General features: G+C 40.5%; 1 protein-coding gene across 1 annotated transcript in view; it reads right to left on the reverse strand.

Moving 5' to 3' along the window:
- The window catches only part of LOC146260420 (inactive carboxypeptidase-like protein X2), a 147,593-nt gene that overhangs the window by 65,000 nt on the left and 61,015 nt on the right, over positions 1 to 21,578 (reverse strand). Inside the window, 2 exon segments of the mRNA XM_084669881.1 lie at positions 19,675 to 19,763; positions 19,947 to 20,097. Of these exon segments, the coding sequence (XP_084526007.1) occupies positions 19,675 to 19,763; positions 19,947 to 20,097 (240 nt within the window).

Here is a 21,578-nt window from a genome sequence, read left to right on the forward strand (position 1 = left end):
GCTACATTTTTTATTTGCACAAAAACCTTAATTCTTTAAAAAGTATAAAAGTGAGAAATACCAGAAGTCATAGCCATCATCTCCTGAAGGAGCTGAACGTTTTGATAAAAAAATTGTAGGAAACGGTGAAAGTACGCAGGACTAGTTAAAGGCCAAAAAACGGCGGAAGAACTGAGAAGTTGAAAAGCAATAGTGAAGCTGCAAGCAGCAATGGAGGGTCCAAGCCGTCAAGAGCAGGACACGGCCTCCATTGCACTTGCGCAACAATAAAGTCACAGCAAGCTGTTGCACTAATGCAACGCACCAAGTTTGGTTGAAATATGTGTTTGCGTTCCAAAGTACTGAGTGTTCAAACGTTTTTTTTACTGGTATAACACCACAGGCCTCCTCTGCCCCTCGTGGGAACGATGGAACCCAAGTTTGGTGACAATCGCACAAATGGTTGCTGAGTTACCGTCTCACATGTCTTTTGCGGCTTCGCTGCCGCCTTTGATCGGCTCTACCGAACAAACGGTTTTGAAAATGGAAAATCCATCTTACACCTTTTTGAAGCTTGGTCTGAAGATCATCTGTGCCAAATTTTGTAAACATCGGACAAAATTTGGGGCGTGTAAAAGGTTTTTACACTTTTCCATTAAATCCAAAATGGCGGACGCGTCAATTAGGTTGTTATGAAATATTATCGATGGTCAAGCTTGATAACTCATAAGACATCAACAGACAAAGAAATTACTTTATTAAGGTAAACACTTAGTTATTAGCCAAAACACGTTTACGCTTCCGGCCACGCCCCCTTTTAGTCACATGACACAATATTTGGAGGACATCCTCAGAATAAGGTTCCGAGTAGGCATACCAAATTTGGTGTCACTGTCTCAAAGAACTGCTGAGATATTACTTCATTTCCTGTTTGGTGGCTTTCCTGATGACTTTGATTGGCTGTCACGGATAAACGGTTGTGGGGATCAAAATGCTCTACAATAAATTTTGTGCGGCTTAGTCTGAAGATCATCTCTGGTAATTTTTAAGAAGATTTGACAAAAACTGTAGGAGGAGTAGGCTTTCAAAGGTTTTTAATAAAACCGGAAATAGCGGAAACTCTATATAACCGGAAATTGACGCCATGGTGTGCATTGAACTCGGCTTGATCCACAGAATCCAACGGTATCTCTTTTTTGAAAATGGGTCATACGGTTCAAAAGTTGCGTGTGTAAACCTAAGTCCAACTTTGACCCGTTGGTGGCGCTAGAGTGCCCAAGTATGGGACATGAAACTTTGTGAATTGGACCAGGGGACTGTCCCCAATGAGTGTGCCAAATTTCAAAACTTTCGACCATGCGCTTATGGGGGCTGCCATAGACACCCAGTCCTAAGAATCTTTGTGAAGCTTGGTCTGAAGATCATCTGTGCCAAATTTGGTAAACCTTGGACAAAAATTGAGGCGTGCAAAAAGTTTTTACCCTTTTCCATGAAATCCAAAATGGCGGCCGCGTCAATTCGGTTATTATGAAATATTATCGATGGTCAATCTTGCTATCACACAAGACATCAGGAGACAAAGAAATTACTTTATTAAGGTAAACACTTCAAAAGTTATTAGCCAAAACACGTTTATGCTTCCGGACACGCCCCCTTTTAGTCACATGACACAATTTTTGGAGGACATCCTTAGAATAAAGTTCCGAGTAGGCCTACCAACTTTGGTGTCACTGCCTCAAAGAACTGCTGAGATATGGTTTCACTTCCTGTTTGGCGGCTTTTCTGCAGAATTTGATTGGCTGTACCGGACAGAAAGTTGTGAGGATCAAAATGATCTTTGATAGCTTTTGTGAGGCTTGGTCTGAAGATCATATCTGGTAATTTTGAAGAAGGTTTGACAAAATTTCTAGGAGGAGTAGGCTTTCAAAGGTTTTTGATAAAACCGGAAATAGTGGAAAATCTGTAGAACCAGAAATTGACGCCATGGTGTGCATTGAACTCGTCTTGATCCAGGGAATCCAATGGTACCTCATTTTTGAAAATGGGTCATACGGTTCAAAAGTTGCGTGTGTAAACACAAGTCCAACTTTGAGCCGTTGGTGGCGCTAGAGTGCCAAAGAATGAGACATGAAACTTTGTGAATTGAACCAGGGGACTGTCCCTAATGAGTGTGCCAAATTTCCAGAGCAGGACATGGCCTCCATAGCACTTGCGCAACAATTAAGTCACAATAACCTGTTGCACTCATTGCAACACACCAAGTTTGGTTTAAATATCTGTTTGCGTTCCAAAGTACTGAGTGTTCAAACTGTTTTTTTGCTGGTAGCGAACAAACGGTTTTGAAAATGGAAAATCCATCCGATATCTTTGTGAAGCTTGGTCTGAAAATCATCTGTGCCAAATTTAGTAAACATTGGACAAAATTTGGGGCGTGTAAAAGGTTTTTACACTTTTCCATTAAATCCCAAATGGCGCCGCGTCAATTCGGTTGTTATGAAATATTATCGATGGTCAAGCTTGATATCTCACAATACATCAACAGACAAAGAAATTACTTTATTAAGGTAAACACTTCAACAGTTATTAGCCAAAACACGTTTATGCTTCCGGCCACGCCCCCTTTTGACATGACACCATTTTTGGAGGACATCCTTAGAATAAAGTTCCGAGTAGGCCTACCAACTTTGGTATCACTGCCTCAAAGAACTGCTGAGATGTGACTTCACTTCCTGTTTGGCGGCTTTTCTGCAGAATTTGATTGCCTAGGTGGCATAGTGCTAGTCAGTTGTTTGTGTCTAAGCACGTACCAACCTGTAAGGCACTCTTGAGACAACTGATGTATGGTTTCATGTGTCGACTGGACAAGTCTGAGAACTGAATAGTAGACGCTTTGGTCAACCCTCTAAAGAGCTGCTATCGATTTACTTGGAACTTAAGACGACATTGGCACAAAAGTCTTCATACTTTTTAAAGCACTGTATTATCTATGTTTTATGTTTTTGTTTTTTTCTATTTTTTATAGCTCTATGTCTGTTATTGTATATGGAACTTGGCGTCTGAAATAAAGATTTATATATATATACATATATATGTATATCAATGTTTCAGGATTTGTATAACTTTTTACTATTGCATACAAAATCGGATATGCAATACCAACAAGATCAGCTTTTGTTAAAGTGTTTCTTTGCCTTTACTATCAATGTTTAAGGATTTGGAGACCTTTTTACCATGGCATACAAAATTGGAAATCCAATACCATCAAGATCCACAAGGCCTTTGCTAGAGACTAAGGAATGAGTGGGGGCTTGGTCAGCCCACTCTCTCTTGCAATGTTGCATGTGCGTCTTGTCAAGCCCGCGCGTGTGTCAAGGGAAGGCTGATTGTGTGGGGATTTGGAGCACGCGCGGGCAGGAGGAGGGGAGAGAGGATTTTGCAAAAAAGCTCTAGAAATTAGCCAAGCATGTATAGGGAGGCGTCCAGGAGGCATCCTGATCAGGTGCCCGAGCCACCTCAGCTGGCTCCTCTCGACGTGGAGGAGCAGCGGTTCTCCTCTGAGCCCCTCCCGGATGATTGAGCTTCCTACCCTATCTTTAAGGGAAAGCCCGGACACCCTGCGGAGAAAGCTCATTTTGGCCGCTTGTATTCGGTCACAGCCCATAGTTCGTGACCATTGGTGAGGGTAGGAACGTAGATCGACTGGTAAATAGAGAGCTTTGCCTTTCGACTCAGCTCCTTCTTCACCACGACGGACCGATGCAGAGCCCGCATCACTGCGAACACCGCACCGATCCGCCTGTCGATCTCGCGCTGCATTCTTCCCTCACTCGTGAACAAGACCCAGAGATACTTGAAGTCCTCGGCTTGGGTCAATGTGCCTTTCATCAACCCCAAGTTTGCGTGCTACAGGTCTGTTGCTGCTTGTGAGTGCTTTCTGCACAGCTTTCTGTTTGAAAGCTAAAGTATAAGAATGTTTTGGCATGCTACTTCAGATTTCTACAAAAAGTAGAGACACGCGCAGCTTAAATTTTACACTCAGCGTTTGTTTGACCTTGTCTAGTTGTTTGTCTGCAGCGTTTAATCAAAGAAATATGGTATATGACAGCAATATTTTTTTTATGTAACTGGCCTTTTTAACATCACAAGTGGCCGCAGCTTTGCCCCTTATGGTCTAGGACTTCCCCTAGCTGCATTGCAAATCAAGAATAGAGCTTTTCATTTGGCCCAGTGGCAGACTGTCTGAGGTTGTCAAATGTCACCACTCATTGAATGCTTCTTGTCCAATCAAATAGACTTACTTGAATGGAACTAATTGTTGTGCACACATTTATATTCCAGTTATAAACAAACATCAACCATATTGTACATGGACAAAGTTGCTTCCTAATTGCATTCACTTTTATTTCATAGTTTTTGTGATGTCAAAGTAGAATAACTACATATGTGTCTTACGTAAACATACACACTGAATTTTAAATCAATTGTAGTCAGTGTAGTTACATGTGGTAATATGTCCATGTCGTTGTTGTGTTGGAAATGTATGTGAATGCTGGGTGGTTGACTATTTCTTATTGTATGATCTGTGTGAGATGTAAGCAAGGTAAATATTCTGTGAGGTGTTAAGATAGATAGCAGTTTTAGAATAAACAAATACTTTATTAGCAATGAACAAAATAAGTTAAAGGCAAATTAATAAGTAAAATGAAGATAAGTAAAAGAACGTATGTTGAGCAGACTCATGCTGTTTGAGGTTGTCAAATATCACCAGACATGGACTTCTGTCTAAATTGACATGCACCAATTCAGAGCAATGAGTTTCAACAACCATTAGCACAGTTATTCAATTTGTTGACTCTACTCTTAATGCAGGACTATGTTTAAGTTATTGTCTGAAATTCTTTGTCGGCAACTGTTTATGGAGGAACCATCCCTCAACAAATTGCTTTGGTCATGCTTTCTTAACCTTTAGAGGAGTGAGTTCTAAATATTACCGACGCTGCCACCAGAGTGAGTTATTTTTTCAAAACGAAAGCTAGCTAGCTTTAGTTAGCTTCCGTTACCTAGCAACCTAGCATTATACTCGTAGCAATGCTACTAACTGCTAGTGTTACTTGTTAGCCTCCTAATTGTAAATTTTGAAGCCATACTATAGCGTTTGTCATATAGTTTTTGTCTATCGGAAAATAGTCGGTTGGAATGTTCAGAATCACATATGTGTGACGGTACTCTGTGGGGCCCGCTTTCGAACGATCACATATACGTGACGCTACTAATTAACGGGTTAAAAGTCTAGTCCTTAGTTTAGATGTGCCAAAGAAGACGATAACATGACCAAGCTGTGTTTCGTTGATTCAACTGTATAGTTCTTAAGAAGAAGACCTTCTGTTTCTTTTAACAGTAGAATTAGCTGTGGCCGAACTAATCACACAATGCCTACTAGTCTAAAATGTCTACTAGACTAAGGAGTGAAGGTGGGAGCTTGGTACTGTTGGGGCCATGTACTGTTATGGTTTTTGAGTCAAACGACTTGCTAAATGATTAAATGTCAAATCCAACTTTAAATGTATAAAAGAGAGAATTAAACCTAGAGGTTTAAAAGGCTACGTTTGTTTAAACAAACTACAGACAGGATTTGGGGTAAAAGCTCTAGAAATTAGCCAAGCATACATATTTTAAATATTCACAATTAATCTAATTTTCATCTTACATTAAACTATTTTTCAGATTTGTGGGGGTGCCGTTATAGGTTCGAGAGGCTTTTTTGCTCCTCATGAGAAATCAGGCATATGTAATGAATTTCAGCATTTTGGGACAAATGGGATGCAAATGGCATCACTTTGAAAATTGACAATTGGGGGGGTGGCCGTAGCGCCACCTATGGATAATGGTGGGTCATTGTGGTGTGGTAGTTACTCATGGCCTATACTATCAATGTTTCAGGATTTTTTGAACTTTTTACCTTTGCATACAAAATCGGAAATGCAATACCATCAAGATCCACAAGGCCTTTGCTAGAGACTAAGGAATGAGTGGGGACTTGGTCAGCCCACTCTCTCTTGCAATGTTGCGTGTGCGTCTTGTCAAGCCTGTGCGTGTGTCAAGGGAAGGCTGAGTGTGTGTGAGGATTTGGAGCACGCGCGGGCAGGAAGAGGAGAGAGAGGATTTAGCCAAAAAGCTCTGAAATTAGCCAAGCATGTATATTTAAAACATTCACTAAAAATCTACTTTTCATCTTACATTCAACTTTTTTTCAGATTTGAATAATAAACATTCTCAAGAGTCTTCATATAAACTAGTGATAGTATCAGAGTATCCGTTTTAGACCGGTGGATGTTTAAAGTATTATTTATATATAAATTTGATTTGCTTTACATCAGTCATTTTTTAAGATATTAAGTCAATTTTTCACATGGTAACATGATGAAGTGTCTTCCATCGAAATACCAACTTTATCTCAAATATTTGCTGAGATTTGAAAATTGTAGGAGGAGTAGGCTTTCAGAGGTTTTTGATAAAACCGGAAATAGCAGAAAATCTATATAGCCGGAAATTGACGCCATGGTGTGCATTGAACTCGGCTTGATCCAGGGAGTCCAATGGTACCTCATTTTTTAAAATGGGCCATACGGTTCAAAAGTTGCGTGTGTAAACACAACTCCAACTTTGACCCATTGGTGGCGCTAAAGTGCCAAAGTATGGGACATGAAACTTTGGGAATTGGACCAGGGGACTGTCCCTAATGAGTGTGTCAAATTTCACAACTTTCGACCAAGCGCTTCTAGGGCCTGCCATAGGACCCCATGGCGGAAGAATAATAATAATAAATATAACTGCAAGCAGTAATGGCGGATTCCTCCAAACATTGTGAACCATTTTTTGTGAAACTTTTTTATTCTTGACAAATTGTAACTGTATAGAAAAATCAATGCTGCTGACTTACCAAGGGGATACCAAATCTGACCAATTCCAAATATAGCTGCAAGCAGCAATGAGGTGGCCAAGCAGTCAAATAACCCAGAAAACATTTTAGACATCCTCAGAAGAGGGTAACAAGTACACGCAGCAAGTTTGGTGTGAATCCATCAAAAATTTGCTGAGATACAACCCAACTTCCTGTTTGCTGGCTTAACGGCACATTTTGATTGCCTGTACCGGAAAAACAGTTTCGAAAATCAGAAAACCATGTGTTAGATTTTGTGAGGCTTGGTCTGAAGATAATCTCTGCTAAATTTGGTGAAGATTTGACAACATGTGTAGGAGGAGTACAGAAAAAACGTTTTTCAATGAATTCAAAATGGCGGCCGCATAAATTCGGCTATTATCACAAATTATTATGAGTCACACACGGGATGTCCCAAGATATCATGAGACAAAGGAATCACTCAATAAAGGCAAACAAATCAATAGTTATTGGCCAAAACACACTTTTGCTTCCTGCGGCCACGCCCAGTGATCACATGACACTAAATTGTGTAGATATCCTCAGAAGAGGGTTCCGAGTCATCATACCAAGTTTGGTGTTGATATCTTGAAGATTTGCTGAGATATGACTTCACTTCCTGTTTGGCTGCTTTTCTGCTGAATTTGATTGGCTGTACCGGACAAACGGTTGTGAGGATCACAATTCTAATCGATAACTTTTGTGAGGCTTGGTCTGAAGATCATCTCTGGTCATTTTGAAGAAGTTTTGACAAAAATTGTAGGAGGAGTAGGCTTTCAAAGGTTTTTGATAAAACCGGAAATAGCGGAAAATCTATATAACCGGAAATTGACGTCATAGGGTGCGTTGAACTCGGCTTGATCCAGGGAATCCAATGGTACCTCATTTGTGAAAATCGGTCATACGGTTCAAAAGTTGCGTGTGTAAACACAAGTCCAACTTTGACCCGTTGGTGGCGCTAGAGTGGTCTAATGGGAGACATGAAACTTGGTGTAGGTATAGAATGAACTGTCCTTAATGAGTGTGCCAAATTTTACAAAAAGTTGTCGAAGGGGTCTAGGGGCTGCCATTGACTCCCATGGCACTAGAATAAATAAAAAAAAGAAATATAACTGCAAGCAGTAATGGCAGATTCCTCCAAACACTGCGAACCATTGAAAAATGTTTATTCTTGACAAATTGTAACTGTATAGAAAAATGTATGCTGCAGAATTACCAATGGCATACCAAATCTGAAATGCAATACCATCAAGATCCACAAGGGCCTTTATTTCAAGCCAGTAAGTGAAGGAAGGGGGCTTGGTGAGCTTATCCATTCCAGAAAGCCTTGTATCTTTATGCATTAAGGCGTGGCCTGTAGCGCCACCTATGGGTAATGGTGGGCCATTTGTGGTGTGGTAGTTACTCTTGGCCTATACTATTAATGTTTCAGGATTTTAAAAACTTTTTACCATTGCATATAAAATCGGAAATGCAATACCAACAGGATCCACATGGGCTTTGGGTAAAGTGTGGTAGTTACTCTTGGCCTGTACTGTCAATGTGTCAGGATTTGGAGACCTTTTTACTATTGCATACAAAGTAGGAAATGCAATGACACCAAGGTCCTCAAGGGCCTATGCTGATATTCAAGGAATGAGTGGGGGCTTGGTCAGCCCACACAGTCCTGATATGTTGCGTGTGTGTCTTGCCAAGCCCGCGCGTGTCAAGGGAAGAATGAGTGTCTGAGAATTTGGAGCATGCGCGGGGAGGAGCAGGGGACACATTTCATTGTAAATTTCCCTAGAAATTAGCCAAGCATGCATGTTTCAAAGATTCACCAAAAATCGACCTTTCATCTTAGAGTCAACTTTTTCTCAGATTTGTGTACTAAACATTCTCAAGAGTCTTCATATGAACTTGTTTGACTGGCTTACGTGTAAAGCATTGCGAACCATTGAAAAATGTATATTCTTGACAAATTGTAACTGTATAGAAAAATCAATGCTGCAGAATTTCCAATGGGATACCAAATCTGAAATGCAATAACATCAAGATCCACAAGGGCCTTTATTTCAAGCCAAGAAGTGAAGCGCTTTAATCTTCACAAGAAGTGAAGTGCTTTAGGGCGTGGCCTGTAGCGACACCTATTGGTAATGGTGGGCCATTTGTGGTGTGGTAGTTACTCTTGGCCTATACTATCAATGTTTCAGGATGTTTTTAACTTTTTACCATTGCATACAAAATCGGAAATGCAATACCAACAAGATCCACATGGGCTTTTGTTAAAGTGTTGTTGTTACTCTTGGCCTTTACTATCAATGTTTCAGGATTTGGAGAACTTTTTACCATGGCAAACAAAATCTGAAATGCAATACCATCAAGATCCACATGGCCTTTGCAAAAGACCAAGGAACACTCTCCTGAAATGTTGCGTGTGCGTCTTGCCAAGCCCGCGCGTGTGTCAAGGGAAGACCTATGGGTAATAGTGGGCCATTTGTGGTGTGGTAGTTACTCTTGGTCTATACTATCAATGTTTCAGGATTTTTATAACTTTTTACCATTGTATACAAAATCGGAAAAGCAATACCAACAAGATCCACATGGGCTTTTTGTTAAAGTGTTTCTTTGCCTATACTATCTATGTTTCAGGATTTTGAGACCTTTTTACCATTGCATACAAAATCGGAAATGCAATACCATCAAGAGCCACATGGGCCTTTTTTTCAAGCCAATAAGTGAAGGGAGGGGGCTTGGTGAGCCTATCCATTCCAGAAAGCCTTGTATATTTGTGCTTTTTGGCGTGGCCTGTAGCGCCACCTATGGGTAATGGTGGGCCATTTGTGGTGTGGTAGTTACTCTTGGTCTATACTATCAATGTTTCAGGATTTTTATAACTTTTTACCATTGCATACAAAATCGGAAATGCAATACCAACAAGATCCACATGGGCTTTTGTTAAAGTGTTTCTCGGCCTACACTATCAATGTTTCAGGATTTGAGACCTTTTTACCATTGCATACAAAATCGGAAATGCAATACCATCAAGAGCCACATGGGCCTTTGCTAAAGACCAAGGAATGAGTGGGGGCTTGGTCAGCCCACACTCTCCTGAAATGTTGCGTGTGCGTCTTGGCCGCGCGTGTGTCAAGGGAAGGCTGAGTGTGTGTGAGATTTTGGAGCACGCGCGGGGAGGAGCAAGGGAGACATTCATTGGAAATTTGCCTAGAAATTAGCCAAGCAAGCATGTTTCAAATATTCACCAAAAATCGACCTTTCATCTTACAGTCAACTTTTTCACAGATTTGTGTTATGAACATTCTCAAGAGTTTTCATATGAACTTGTGATTGAATCAGAGTATCAGTTTTTGAATGGCTGATGTGTAAAGCATAATTTTAGCGTTAGCGATAAGTTCAATTTGCTTTATATCAATCATTTTTTGAGATATGAATTTGCCTTTGCACATGGTAACATGTTGTAGTGTCTTCCTCCGATCTACCAAGTTTAGTGTTGATATCTCAAAGATTTGCTGAGACATGACTTCACATCCTGTTTGGCGGCTTTTCTGATGAATTTGATTGGCTGTACCGGACAGACGGTTATGAGGATCAAAATTCCTTTGATAACTTTTGTGAGGCTTGGTCTGAAGATCATCTCTGGTGATTTTGAAGAAGATATGACAAAAATTGTAGGAGGAGTAGGCTTTCAAAGGTTTTTGATAAAACCGGAAATGGCGGGAAATCTATATAACCGGAAATTAACGCCATGGTGTGCGTTGAACTCGGCTTGATCCAGGGAATCCAATGGTACCTCATTTTTGAAAATGAGTCATACGGTTCAAAAGTTGCGTGTGTAAACACAAGTCCAACTTTGACCCATTGGTGGCGCTAGAGTGGTCTAATGGGAGACATGAAACTTGGTGTAGGTATAGAAGAAACTGTCCTTAATGAGTGTGCCAAATTTCACAAAAAGTTGTCGATGGGGTCTAGGGGCTGCCATTGACTCCCATGGTACAAGAATTACAAATAATAAAACCACCAATAACAATAGGTTTCCTCCTTACGGAGGAATCCTAATAAAACTAACAAATATAACTGCAAGCAGTAATGGCGGATTCCTCCAAACACTGCGAACCATTGAAAAATGTTTATTTTTGACAAATTGTAACTGTATAGAAAAATGTATGCTGCAGAATTACCAATGGCATACCAAATCTGAAATGCAATACCATCAAGATCCACAAGGGCCTTTATTTCAAGCCAGTAAGTGAAGGAAGGGGGCTTGGTGAGCTTATCCATTCCAGAAAGCCTTGTATCTTTATGCATTAAGGCGTGGCCTGTAGCGCCACCTATGGGTAATGGTGGACCATTTGTGGTGTGGTAGTTACTCTTGGCCTATACTATTAATGTTTCAGGATTTTAAAAACTTTTTACCATTGCATATAAAATCGGAAATGCAATACCAACAGGATCCACATGGGCTTTGGGTAAAGTGTGGTAGTTACTCTTGGCCTGTACTGTCAATGTGTCAGGATTTGGAGACCTTTTTACTATTGCATACAAAGTAGGAAATGCAATGACACCAAGGTCCTCAAGGGCCTATGCTGATATTCAAGGAATGAGTGGGGGCTTGGTCAGCCCACACAGTCCTGATATGTTGCGTGTGTGTCTTGCCAAGCCCGCGCGTGTCAAGGGAAGAATGAGTGTCTGAGAATTTGGAGCATGCGCGGGGAGGAGCAGGGGACACATTTCATTGTAAATTTCCCTAGAAATTAGCCAAGCATGCATGTTTCAAAGATTCACCAAAAATCGACCTTTCATCTTAGAGTCAACTTTTTCTCAGATTTGTGTACTAAACATTCTCAAGAGTCTTCATATGAACTTGTTTGACTGGCTTACGTGTAAAGCATTGCGAACCATTGAAAAATGTATATTCTTGACAAATTGTAACTGTATAGAAAAATCAATGCTGCAGAATTTCCAATGGGATACCAAATCTGAAATGCAATAACATCAACATCCACAAGGGCCTTTATTTCAAGCCAAGAAGTGAAGCGCTTTAATCTTCACAAGAAGTGAAGTGCTTTGTGCTTTAGGGCGTGGCCTGTAGCGACACCTATTGGTAATGGTGGGCCATTTGTGGTGTGGTAGTTACTCTTGGCCTATACTATCAATGTTTCAGGATGTTTTTAACTTTTTACCATTGCATACAAAATCGGAAATGCAATACCAACAAGATCCACATGGGCTTTTGTTAAAGTGTTGTTGTTACTCTTGGCCTTTACTATCAATGTTTCAGGATTTGGATAACTTTTTACCATGGCAAACAAAATCTGAAATGCAATACCATCAAGATCCACATGGCCTTTGCAAAAGACCAAGGAACACTCTCCTGAAATGTTGCGTGTGCGTCTTGCCAAGCCCGCGCGTGTGTCAAGGGAAGACCTATGGGTAATAGTGGGCCATTTGTGGTGTGGTAGTTACTCTTGGCCTATACTATCAATGTTTCAGGAATTGTATAACTTTACCATTGCATACTAAATCGGAAATGCAATACCAACAAGATCCACATGGGCTTTTGTTAAAGTGTGGTTGTTACTCTTGGCCTTTACAATGTTTCAGGATATGGAGAAAGAAACAAGACAGCTTACACTCTCCAACTTGAACACATTATACCATCAGATGTTTAAAAACTACCTCTAACTCAAATGTTATGTGTTACTTTTGACAGGGTTTGACAATATTTAATTAAAGCTCAGCAACCAACTTACTATTATTTCAAAGCCGGAAACTTGTAGGCTAGCTCCTTGACATATTGTCACTTAGGTTGTTTTTCCTATCAGCTGATCTGGTTACAAACAATTTGATTAGCTAACAAGATGATACACAAGTTCTGGTTGTTTGGAGAGTTTAGGTAGTTGAGAAGATTGACAAATAAAGTTGCTAACTTTGAACTAAGCTACAGAAGGTTTTTACAAACAGAAGTTTTGTATGAAATTCAATATTTGTTATGGCAAAATGTACAGTGTACAGCTTAATGTACAATCTATGTGCACCATACATTTTATTAGAAAATCAGTTGACATACATTGCATGCTTAATAAGGGCACAGACAGGACGGACAGGGCAGTGGACAGTTAGGACAAAGAAGGCCTGTAGCAGGAAAGACAAAGTATTCTTGATTGTACACACATTATCCTGCCCCCCTCTATTCGACCACACAACTCATGTTACGTTCATTGGAAGTGCATTTATGTGAATATTTTTTTATAATAAGTAAATATATAGTTCAATAAATGAGATCTAAAATAACTACTCTCTTTCCTTCCTTTTTGTCTAGTAATACAAAGAGGTACAAGCTGTAAAGCAACCTTTACCTGAGGAATCAGCAACTACAATTCGAGCCCTATGCTCAAGCCTTACCAGAGTTGGTATATCACAGTGAGCTAGCCATCCCATTAAACTGCATTATATGCAAAGGGGAAACATACACCAAACTGACATTTAGCAGAAAGAGACTAAGTAAAAATGTATAGCGTGTAATACACACATATATGGCAAGTTGCTAGTTGCTGCTGAGAGGCAAATGGATGAGAACCTCTGACTGTATATCCGTGGTAGGGATCGGGTTGCTTCAGAGGCAAAGTACCACTTCAACTTGAACACATTATACCATCAGATGTTTAAAAACTACCTCTAACTCAAATGTTATGTGTTACTTTTGACAGGGTTTGACAATATTTAATTAAAGCTCAGCAACCAACTTACTGTTATTTCAAAGCCGGAAACTTCAAGTTTCAAGTCTTTTATTGTCAGGTACACAGAACAACACAAGGTCAGACTGGGCACTGAAATTCTTAAGACAAGACAACGCAAGCACCTGGCATAACATAACATATAAGTACACAGAACATAATCTACATCTATGCTGAGCTTAAATAAGTGAAACTGCCTAAATATACAGGTAGCAATAAATAATCGACTATACTAACCCTAATACTAAAACTTCCTAAATTACAGGTAACAATAAATAATACACTATACTAGCCCTAAATGCCACATAAAACCTATTTCAACCCTATAACCTATTCTAACCTAGGTGGAGTACAATACAATAGTGCAAAATGCAGATCAGTGACTATGTCAATGACCATACAGGAGCCTGGTGGCGGTACAGTGAGGTACAGTAGTGCAATGTTACTGATAGTGCAACCAGTAGCTTAAAGTGACAGTGTATAAGTGACTAGTGTGCAGTAAATCAGTGTCCATATCAGAGTCCATTCAGAAGCCTGATGGCCCTTGGGTAGAAACTGTTGTCCAGTCTGCGTGTGCGCGACCGGATGCTGCGGTAACGCCTGCCAGAAGGCAACGGGGTAAAGAGACTGAAGGATGGGTGGGAACAGTCTCTTAGAATCCTGCCGGCTTTCCTTAGGCAACGTGTGTGGTAGATGTCCTGTAGGGCTGGGAGCTTCCTGCCGATGATGAACTCAGCAGAACGGACCACACTTCGTAGGGCCTTGCGGTCCCTGTCTGTGCAGCTCCCATACCACACTGTGATACAACCAGTCAGAATGTAGGCTAGCTCCTTGACACATTGTCACTTAGGTTGTTTTTCCTATCAGCTGATCCTGTTACGAACAATTTGATTAGCTAACAAGATGATACACGAGTTCTGGTTGGTTGGAGAGTTTAGGTAGTTGAGAAGATTGACAAATAAAGTTGCTAACTTTGAACTAAGCTACATAAAAAATAAGCCACTGAATGGCTACTAGTCCAAGGAATGAAGGCAGGTGCTTGGTCAGCCTTTACAGAAACCCGTAAACCCACAAGCTTGTCCATGTGTCAAGGGCCAGTATGTGTGTGAGAATTTGGAGCGTGCGCTGAGGGTGAGTGGGGGCTTGGTCAGCCCACACTCTCCTGAAATGTTGCGTGTGCGTCTTGCCAAGGCCGTGCGTGTGTCAAGGGAAGGCTGAGTGTGTGAGAATTTGGAGCGCGCGCGGGGAGGAGCAGGGGACACATTTCATTGGAAATTTCCCTAGAAATTAGCCAAGCATGCATGTTTCAAATATTCATCAAAAATCGACCTTTCATCTTACAGTCAACTTTTTCACAGATTTGTGTACTAAACATTCTCAGGTTTCTTCATATGAACTTGTGATTGAATCAGAGTATCTGTTTTTGACTGGCTGATGTGTAAAGCATTATTTTAGCGTTAGCGATAAGTTCAATTTGCTTTATATCAATCATTTGTGGAGATATGAAGTTGCCTTTGCACATGGTAACATGTTGTAGTGTCTTCCACCGATATACCAAGTTTAGTGTTGATAACTCAAATATTTGCTGAGATTTTATCCAAATTCCAGTTTGGTTGCTTTGTTGCTGATTTTGATTGGCTGTACCGGACAAACGGTTTTGAATATCAAATATAAAAGTAATGCCTGAGTGAGAGTTGCTCTGCCGATGATGTACGCCAATTCTGGGGAAGATTGGAAAAAAATTGTAGGAGGAGTAGAGAAAAAACGTTTTTCAATGAATTCAAAATGACGGCCGCATCAATTCGGCTATTTTCACAAATTATTATGAGTCACACACGGAATGTCCCAAGATATCATGAGACAAAGGAATCACTCAATAAAGGCAAACAAATCAATAGTTATTGGCCAAAACAAATTTTTGCTTCCTGCGGCCACGCCCAGTGATCACGTGACACCAAATTGTGTAGATAGGCTAAGAAGAGGGTTCCGAGTCTTCATACCAAGTTTGGTGTTGATATCTCAAAGATTTGCTGAGATATGACTTCACTTCCTGTTTGGCTGCTTTTCTGCTGAATTTGATTGGCTGTACCGGACAAACGGTTGTGAGGAACAAAATTCTAATCGATAACTTTTGTGAGGCTTGGTCTGAAGATCATCTCTGGTAATTTTAAAGACGATTGGAAAAGAATTGTAGGAGGAGTAGGCTTTCAAAGGTTTTTGATAAAACCGGAAATTGCGGAAAATCTATATAACCGGAAATTGACGTCATAGTTGAACTCGTCTTGATCCAGGGAATCCAAAGGCACCTCATTTTTGAAAATCAGTCATACGGTTCAAAAGTTACGTGTGTAAACACAAGTCCAACTTTGACCCGTTGGTGGCGCTAGAGTGGTCTAATGGGAGACATGAAACTTGGTGTAAGTATAGAAGTAACTGTCCTTAATGAGTGTGCCAAATTTCTCAAAAAGTTACCATAGGGTTCTAGGGGCTGCCATTGACTTCCATGGTACAAGAATAAAAAAAAGAATAAAACTAACAATAACAATAGGTTTCCTCCTTACGGAGGAATCCTAATAAAACTAACAATAACAATAGGTGCCTCGCAGCTTCGCTGCTTGGCCCCTAATTATAAGAATAGGTAGAAACCCTTATGTGGCTTCGCGGCTTGGCCACCAATTAATTCATAATGGCGGCCGCATGAATTCGGCTATTATCACAAATGATGATGGGTCACACACGGGACGTTCCAAGACATCATGAGACAAAGAAATCACTTAATAAAGGCAAACAAATCAACAGTTATGGGCCCAAACATTTTTGCTTCTTGCTGCCACGCCCAGTGATCACATGACACCAAATTAATTGGACAGCCACAGAAGAGGATTCCGAGTCATCTTATTGGGGTGTGCTTGCCTTCGGCAATAATAAATAATATTGATTATTTATTGTTTATTTTCCCACCCCTAAAACTCAGTCAATATTTGGACTACGTAGAAAAACTTCAGTGTCAAACGTTTTGTCTTGGTAGCGATTGAGTTGCTTATATTGGGATTTTTTGTTCCGTTGCACGGTTTAAGTAGAAATTACGTTTTAGTGGTGAAAAGTGAAGCTAACGGTGGCTAACTTGCTAGCCACAGTCACTGACGCCACTAACGTCACTAACTTCACAAAAACTTGCGTACGCCACAAGCAAAGAGGCCTGGGTGATAACTATTTGTACATTTTACTTCTTGATATGAAACACAATTGTGATGTGTAATGTAAAATATAAGCTAATATTATTAAGGAAGTACATCTACTTTCGGAAACAGTAGTTTACTATTTCACTGAAGCATTTGCATCATGACATTAGCCTCTGTTGCCCGGGCGACATGCAACACATGAGACAGCGGTTTGTGATACATCTGTTTTCAATCGTTAAAATAATTCCTCACAAATATTGGGATTCATTATGACATGAGATTGCAAGTAAACGATTTGTAATGCCACAACCAAAGACGCCATGGTGATAGCATAACTATTTACTCATTTAACATTGTGATATGAAACACAATTATGAAATGTAGCTAAATATGATACAGTAGCTCTGTACGCTGATAATATTAGAGCTAAGCCAGTAACCTAGATCTACTTTCGGAAACAGTAGTCTGCTATTTCACAGAGGAGTTAGCTCTACCTGTTACCCGGCACATCTCTGCTACTATCTGTTACCAAAAGTGTTAGACCTAGCTACAGCTGTTCAATCAATCTTTATTTATAAAGCACAACTAAACACAACTTTCGTTGACCAATGTGCTATACAGAGTGCTGAGCTGTTACCCGGCATATCTCTGCTACTATCTGTTACCAAAAGTGTTAGACCTAGCTACACCTAATTTGCTACCTTGTCTTCCGTTCCAGACCGCTTCTGGTAGGTACTGTACAAATCGTCCAGCCACCAGCTAGTGCCGTAGTGGTAGCCAGTTAGCTAAAAGAAATCTAGCTAGTCTAGTCAGCTTTGTTGTCTTTGCGCTGTTGGTCAGCTAGAATACAAAGTGATTCTTTACAGTCAAGTAGCAAGTGGGAATGTTTGGTTTACATACACATTACAACTGATCAGAGTGGTTTACAAAGATGCCTTTAATGCCTTTTCCATTCATACGTCTCTGAGCTTGCTTTTAAATAACAGAAAACATTGTTTATACATTTAGATGCATTTATTAATCAATATGTCCTACACCAGCTTGCGATCCACTTTTAGTTTAGGTCGACCCACCACTTGAGAAACACGGTCCTACACATTATTAGACAAACTGGAATATTAGACGTCCCATAGACTACAATTGACCCTTTAAATAGCTTAAAGCAGTGGTTCTCAACCTTGTCATCAGGGACCCCCTGTCCTGCATGTTTTAGATGTTTCCCTGCTCCACCACACCTGATTCCAATAAAAGGGTCGTTAACTAGCTCTGTAGAAGCCTGGTAACGAACACACATTTGAATCAGGTGTGAATCAGGGAAGCACTAGTATTTAAGAGGCAGATGTTGGATCATATCACACCATGGAAAACCAAAGTCCTCCCCACGTCTGGATCGTAGGCAGCTCCTCTGTCTACTGGCTTGCACGGCATGCGGAGGAGGTCGGACTGTACCCCGACCTTGCACTGGAGTGCCATTTTGAATGGGTAGGGGTGAGGGTAGTGATGGGGGAAACAAAGCTTTCCGAAGCAATATGTAGGCTATGTGCTTGTGTACGATCTCATCTGTATCTATCTCTGTCTATCTAGCTCTGGCAATCTATCTGTATCTCTGGCTCTGTCAATGAATGTATTCTATAGCGTCCGTAAATAGGCCTATGTCTCCTCTCTATAACCTCCGAATATTAGTGATTTCTGATGTCTTTTAAGCCTTTGAATAAAACAGAGTTTGTCTCAGCTGCTCGTGTGACGTCTGATGCTTCGGACGTCACTTTGACACTTCGACTCTGATCACGTGGCTTTTGCCCATTTGAAGCCACGCTCGACACGTTTGTATCGGTACCAATTGTTTCGAAAGGTCGATACCGCTTCGTGAGCACGGTATCGAGCGTAACATCACTCGGTGAGGGGCATGAGGTGGGCAGACCTTGTGCCTAAGCTCCGTGAGAAGTGTGGCATGCTTCCCGGGCCGGACATGATGGTGCTCCACATCGGGGGAAACAACCTCAGACAAGTTGGCCACCTGTCCCTCTTTGCGCTGTATCGCACAGCATATTCAATATGCGACGTGCGGGACAAGATGTGAAAATGCTGTGCGACACAACGCAAAGTGGGACAGGTGGTCACCCTCGTGTCAAGGAGCAGGATGAGCCTGTGAGAATTTGGAGCGCGCACTGTCGAGCAATTCAATTGAATTCAATCATATATAGACATACCAAGGTGAAATTGTTTATGGTACTTCAGAGTGATGTCATCTTGAACCCTATTAGGTTTGAAAAACCATGAGTCAAAATTATATTAGATTTATTGACACAAAGATATTGAGGCAATGTGGACATTTACATAAATACACCCCTTTCAGCCATTTTGTATTGCATTTCTTATTCCATGTCACCCTATGTAAAGACATGTATTCTACACATCTGTAACACATTTCAAGTCGATTGGATCTATGGTTCATAAGGAGAAGGGTTCTGAAGGTTGGACCAAATTTGGACAGTACAAGAAAATTAATAAGTCTGACAATATGGTTCCTTGAGGCTTTTTTGTTCCCCATGAGAAATAAGGCATATATACCAATTTACAGGTATTTTAGACAAAAGGCGCTGAAATCACGTAGACTTTGGGTGTGTCTTATAGCGCCTCCTACCGGAGAAACCCTAATAAGAATACTAACAAAAACAATAGGTTTCCTCCTACCGGAGCAACCCTAATAATAAGAATACGTAGAAACACTTACGGTGGCATGAAAGGTGTCAAGTGAAAACCACATTTCAGTATTTCTTACTTAATTTCAGATACATTTATGAACCTTAAGGCACAAGCTTGTTTCAAGTCAACTTACATGCCTCATGTCTTTGTAGCTGTGATGTTTGAAGTCCAAATTGTCTGTTGTTGTTACTTCATTCCTTCTGTGGTAGTAGTTATTGGGATCTGCAGAGAAATGTACTATTTAGGTGTCAAGTTATGAAACATGGGAACCTACAAGTTACATAATATTATTTGCATCAATATCAACATTGTTAATGACGGATTAAAAGCCATATCAGCTATAACTTGAAGCGGGCGTTATAACAAGAATAAAGTATTCAACTCCAACCTTCAATTGTGCCATACCTGGCATGGGGCAGCCAAGGATCTCAGCCCGCATACAGATGCTGCCACTGTTAAACCAGGAGCGAGGGTTGATTCTAATGTAGCGTGCCACCATGGGTACAGGGAACATGTTCAATACTGGGATCTCCTTCTCTTTGTTCCCTATAAATATCTACTGAGGCAAGCACAGGCCACAATGCACAAGGAACTGGGAATCAAGACATAGATATCCACAGTACGGCTGCTCTATGGAAATGTGTATTATCATACAGGGTTCTCCGATCAATCGGTCGCCAATCATTATCGGCCTATAACACGTTTCTTGCCACTAAATAAACAGTTGTTTCATGATATTTTATAATGTCTTCATTGTTTTACTTAATATACATTGTTGTTAAGAATAGTTAAATATATAATGGTACATGATTAATAGAAGGCTCCAAATAGACCCCTTAATCAGAATCAGAAAGGGGTTTAATTGCCATGAAAGTTTGCACAGACAAGAAATTTACTTGCAGGAAGGTGCATACATTCAACATATAGGGTTCATAAATCTTGAATAGTGGTGTACAAGTCTAACTATACTAACTACTAACGGTACATGGTCTAACTAATACCGATACTGCTTCTAGTGATCGGTGATTGGCCCCAAAAATCCTATTCGCAGCACCCCTAAATATAATAACAGTGATAATGTGTATACTGTACAATAAGTAAGGGATAATGCCCAACGAGGTGTCAAATCATCCAAAATGGACGATGCAGAGGCATGAACCATCCGACGCGCAGCGTATGAGTAATCATGTTATAATTAGGGCTGTCAAAGTTAATAACGCGTTAACGCAATCTCACTTTAACGCAACAAAAAAAATTAGTGCTGTTAACGCAGGTTTCTTTTTGACTCAGGGAATCACCTGTTGTCACATGACTGCTGATGGTAGCTGAATGATGGAGATAGGACTTTTAGATGGGAAGTTCCATTTCAAAAAGTTGCGAGACATCTCGGTTGACAAAACTAAGGCTGTGTGAAATTTCAGGCATTGGGTTCATGTGCTTACAATATTGATCATTATTGATATAAATATAGGTGCTCCTGTATTGATGAAAATACAGCTTTTACACGGCATGATGCAAGGAATCAGATATGCTGACTAGATGTTGCATGATCTTGGCCGGGTTTCCCAGATTCGTTAAGAAGCTCTTAACACTAAGAGCTTCTTAGCAATGTTCTAAGAGCGCTCTAGAAACGCTCTTAGAATGTTCCTAAGAGGCTCTAACCTGTTATGCTGGGGACACAACAATTTTTTTTATTCGTGTAAGATTTTCAAACTGTGATAGACCACAAACATGAGGTCAAAAAATCCTACATTTTGCTGTTTTGCTCCTACAGTGTGTGGTGTGCCATGATTTGACAAAGACTGCACACCACACACAAACAGATTTCCAACCAGTGTCCCGACTTAACACAAGAAATCTCGCAAAACCTGTCGAGATTTAACAATAAGCATGGCGGACGATATGCAGGAAGAAATTGCGATGATAGTGTTTGGAATGATTTTCACAGAAAATTCACGGCAAAAAAAAATAGGGTTTGCTGTTGCCAAAATAAATTCCATTTCACTTTGTGCTGCGCCGTGACTCCGTTTGTTATGC

The sequence above is a fragment of the Hypomesus nipponensis genome, chromosome 13 (assembly GCF_054491055.1).
Source record: "Hypomesus nipponensis isolate SF chromosome 13, ASM5449105v1, whole genome shotgun sequence".
Lineage (NCBI taxonomy): Eukaryota > Metazoa > Chordata > Actinopteri > Osmeriformes > Osmeridae > Hypomesus > Hypomesus nipponensis.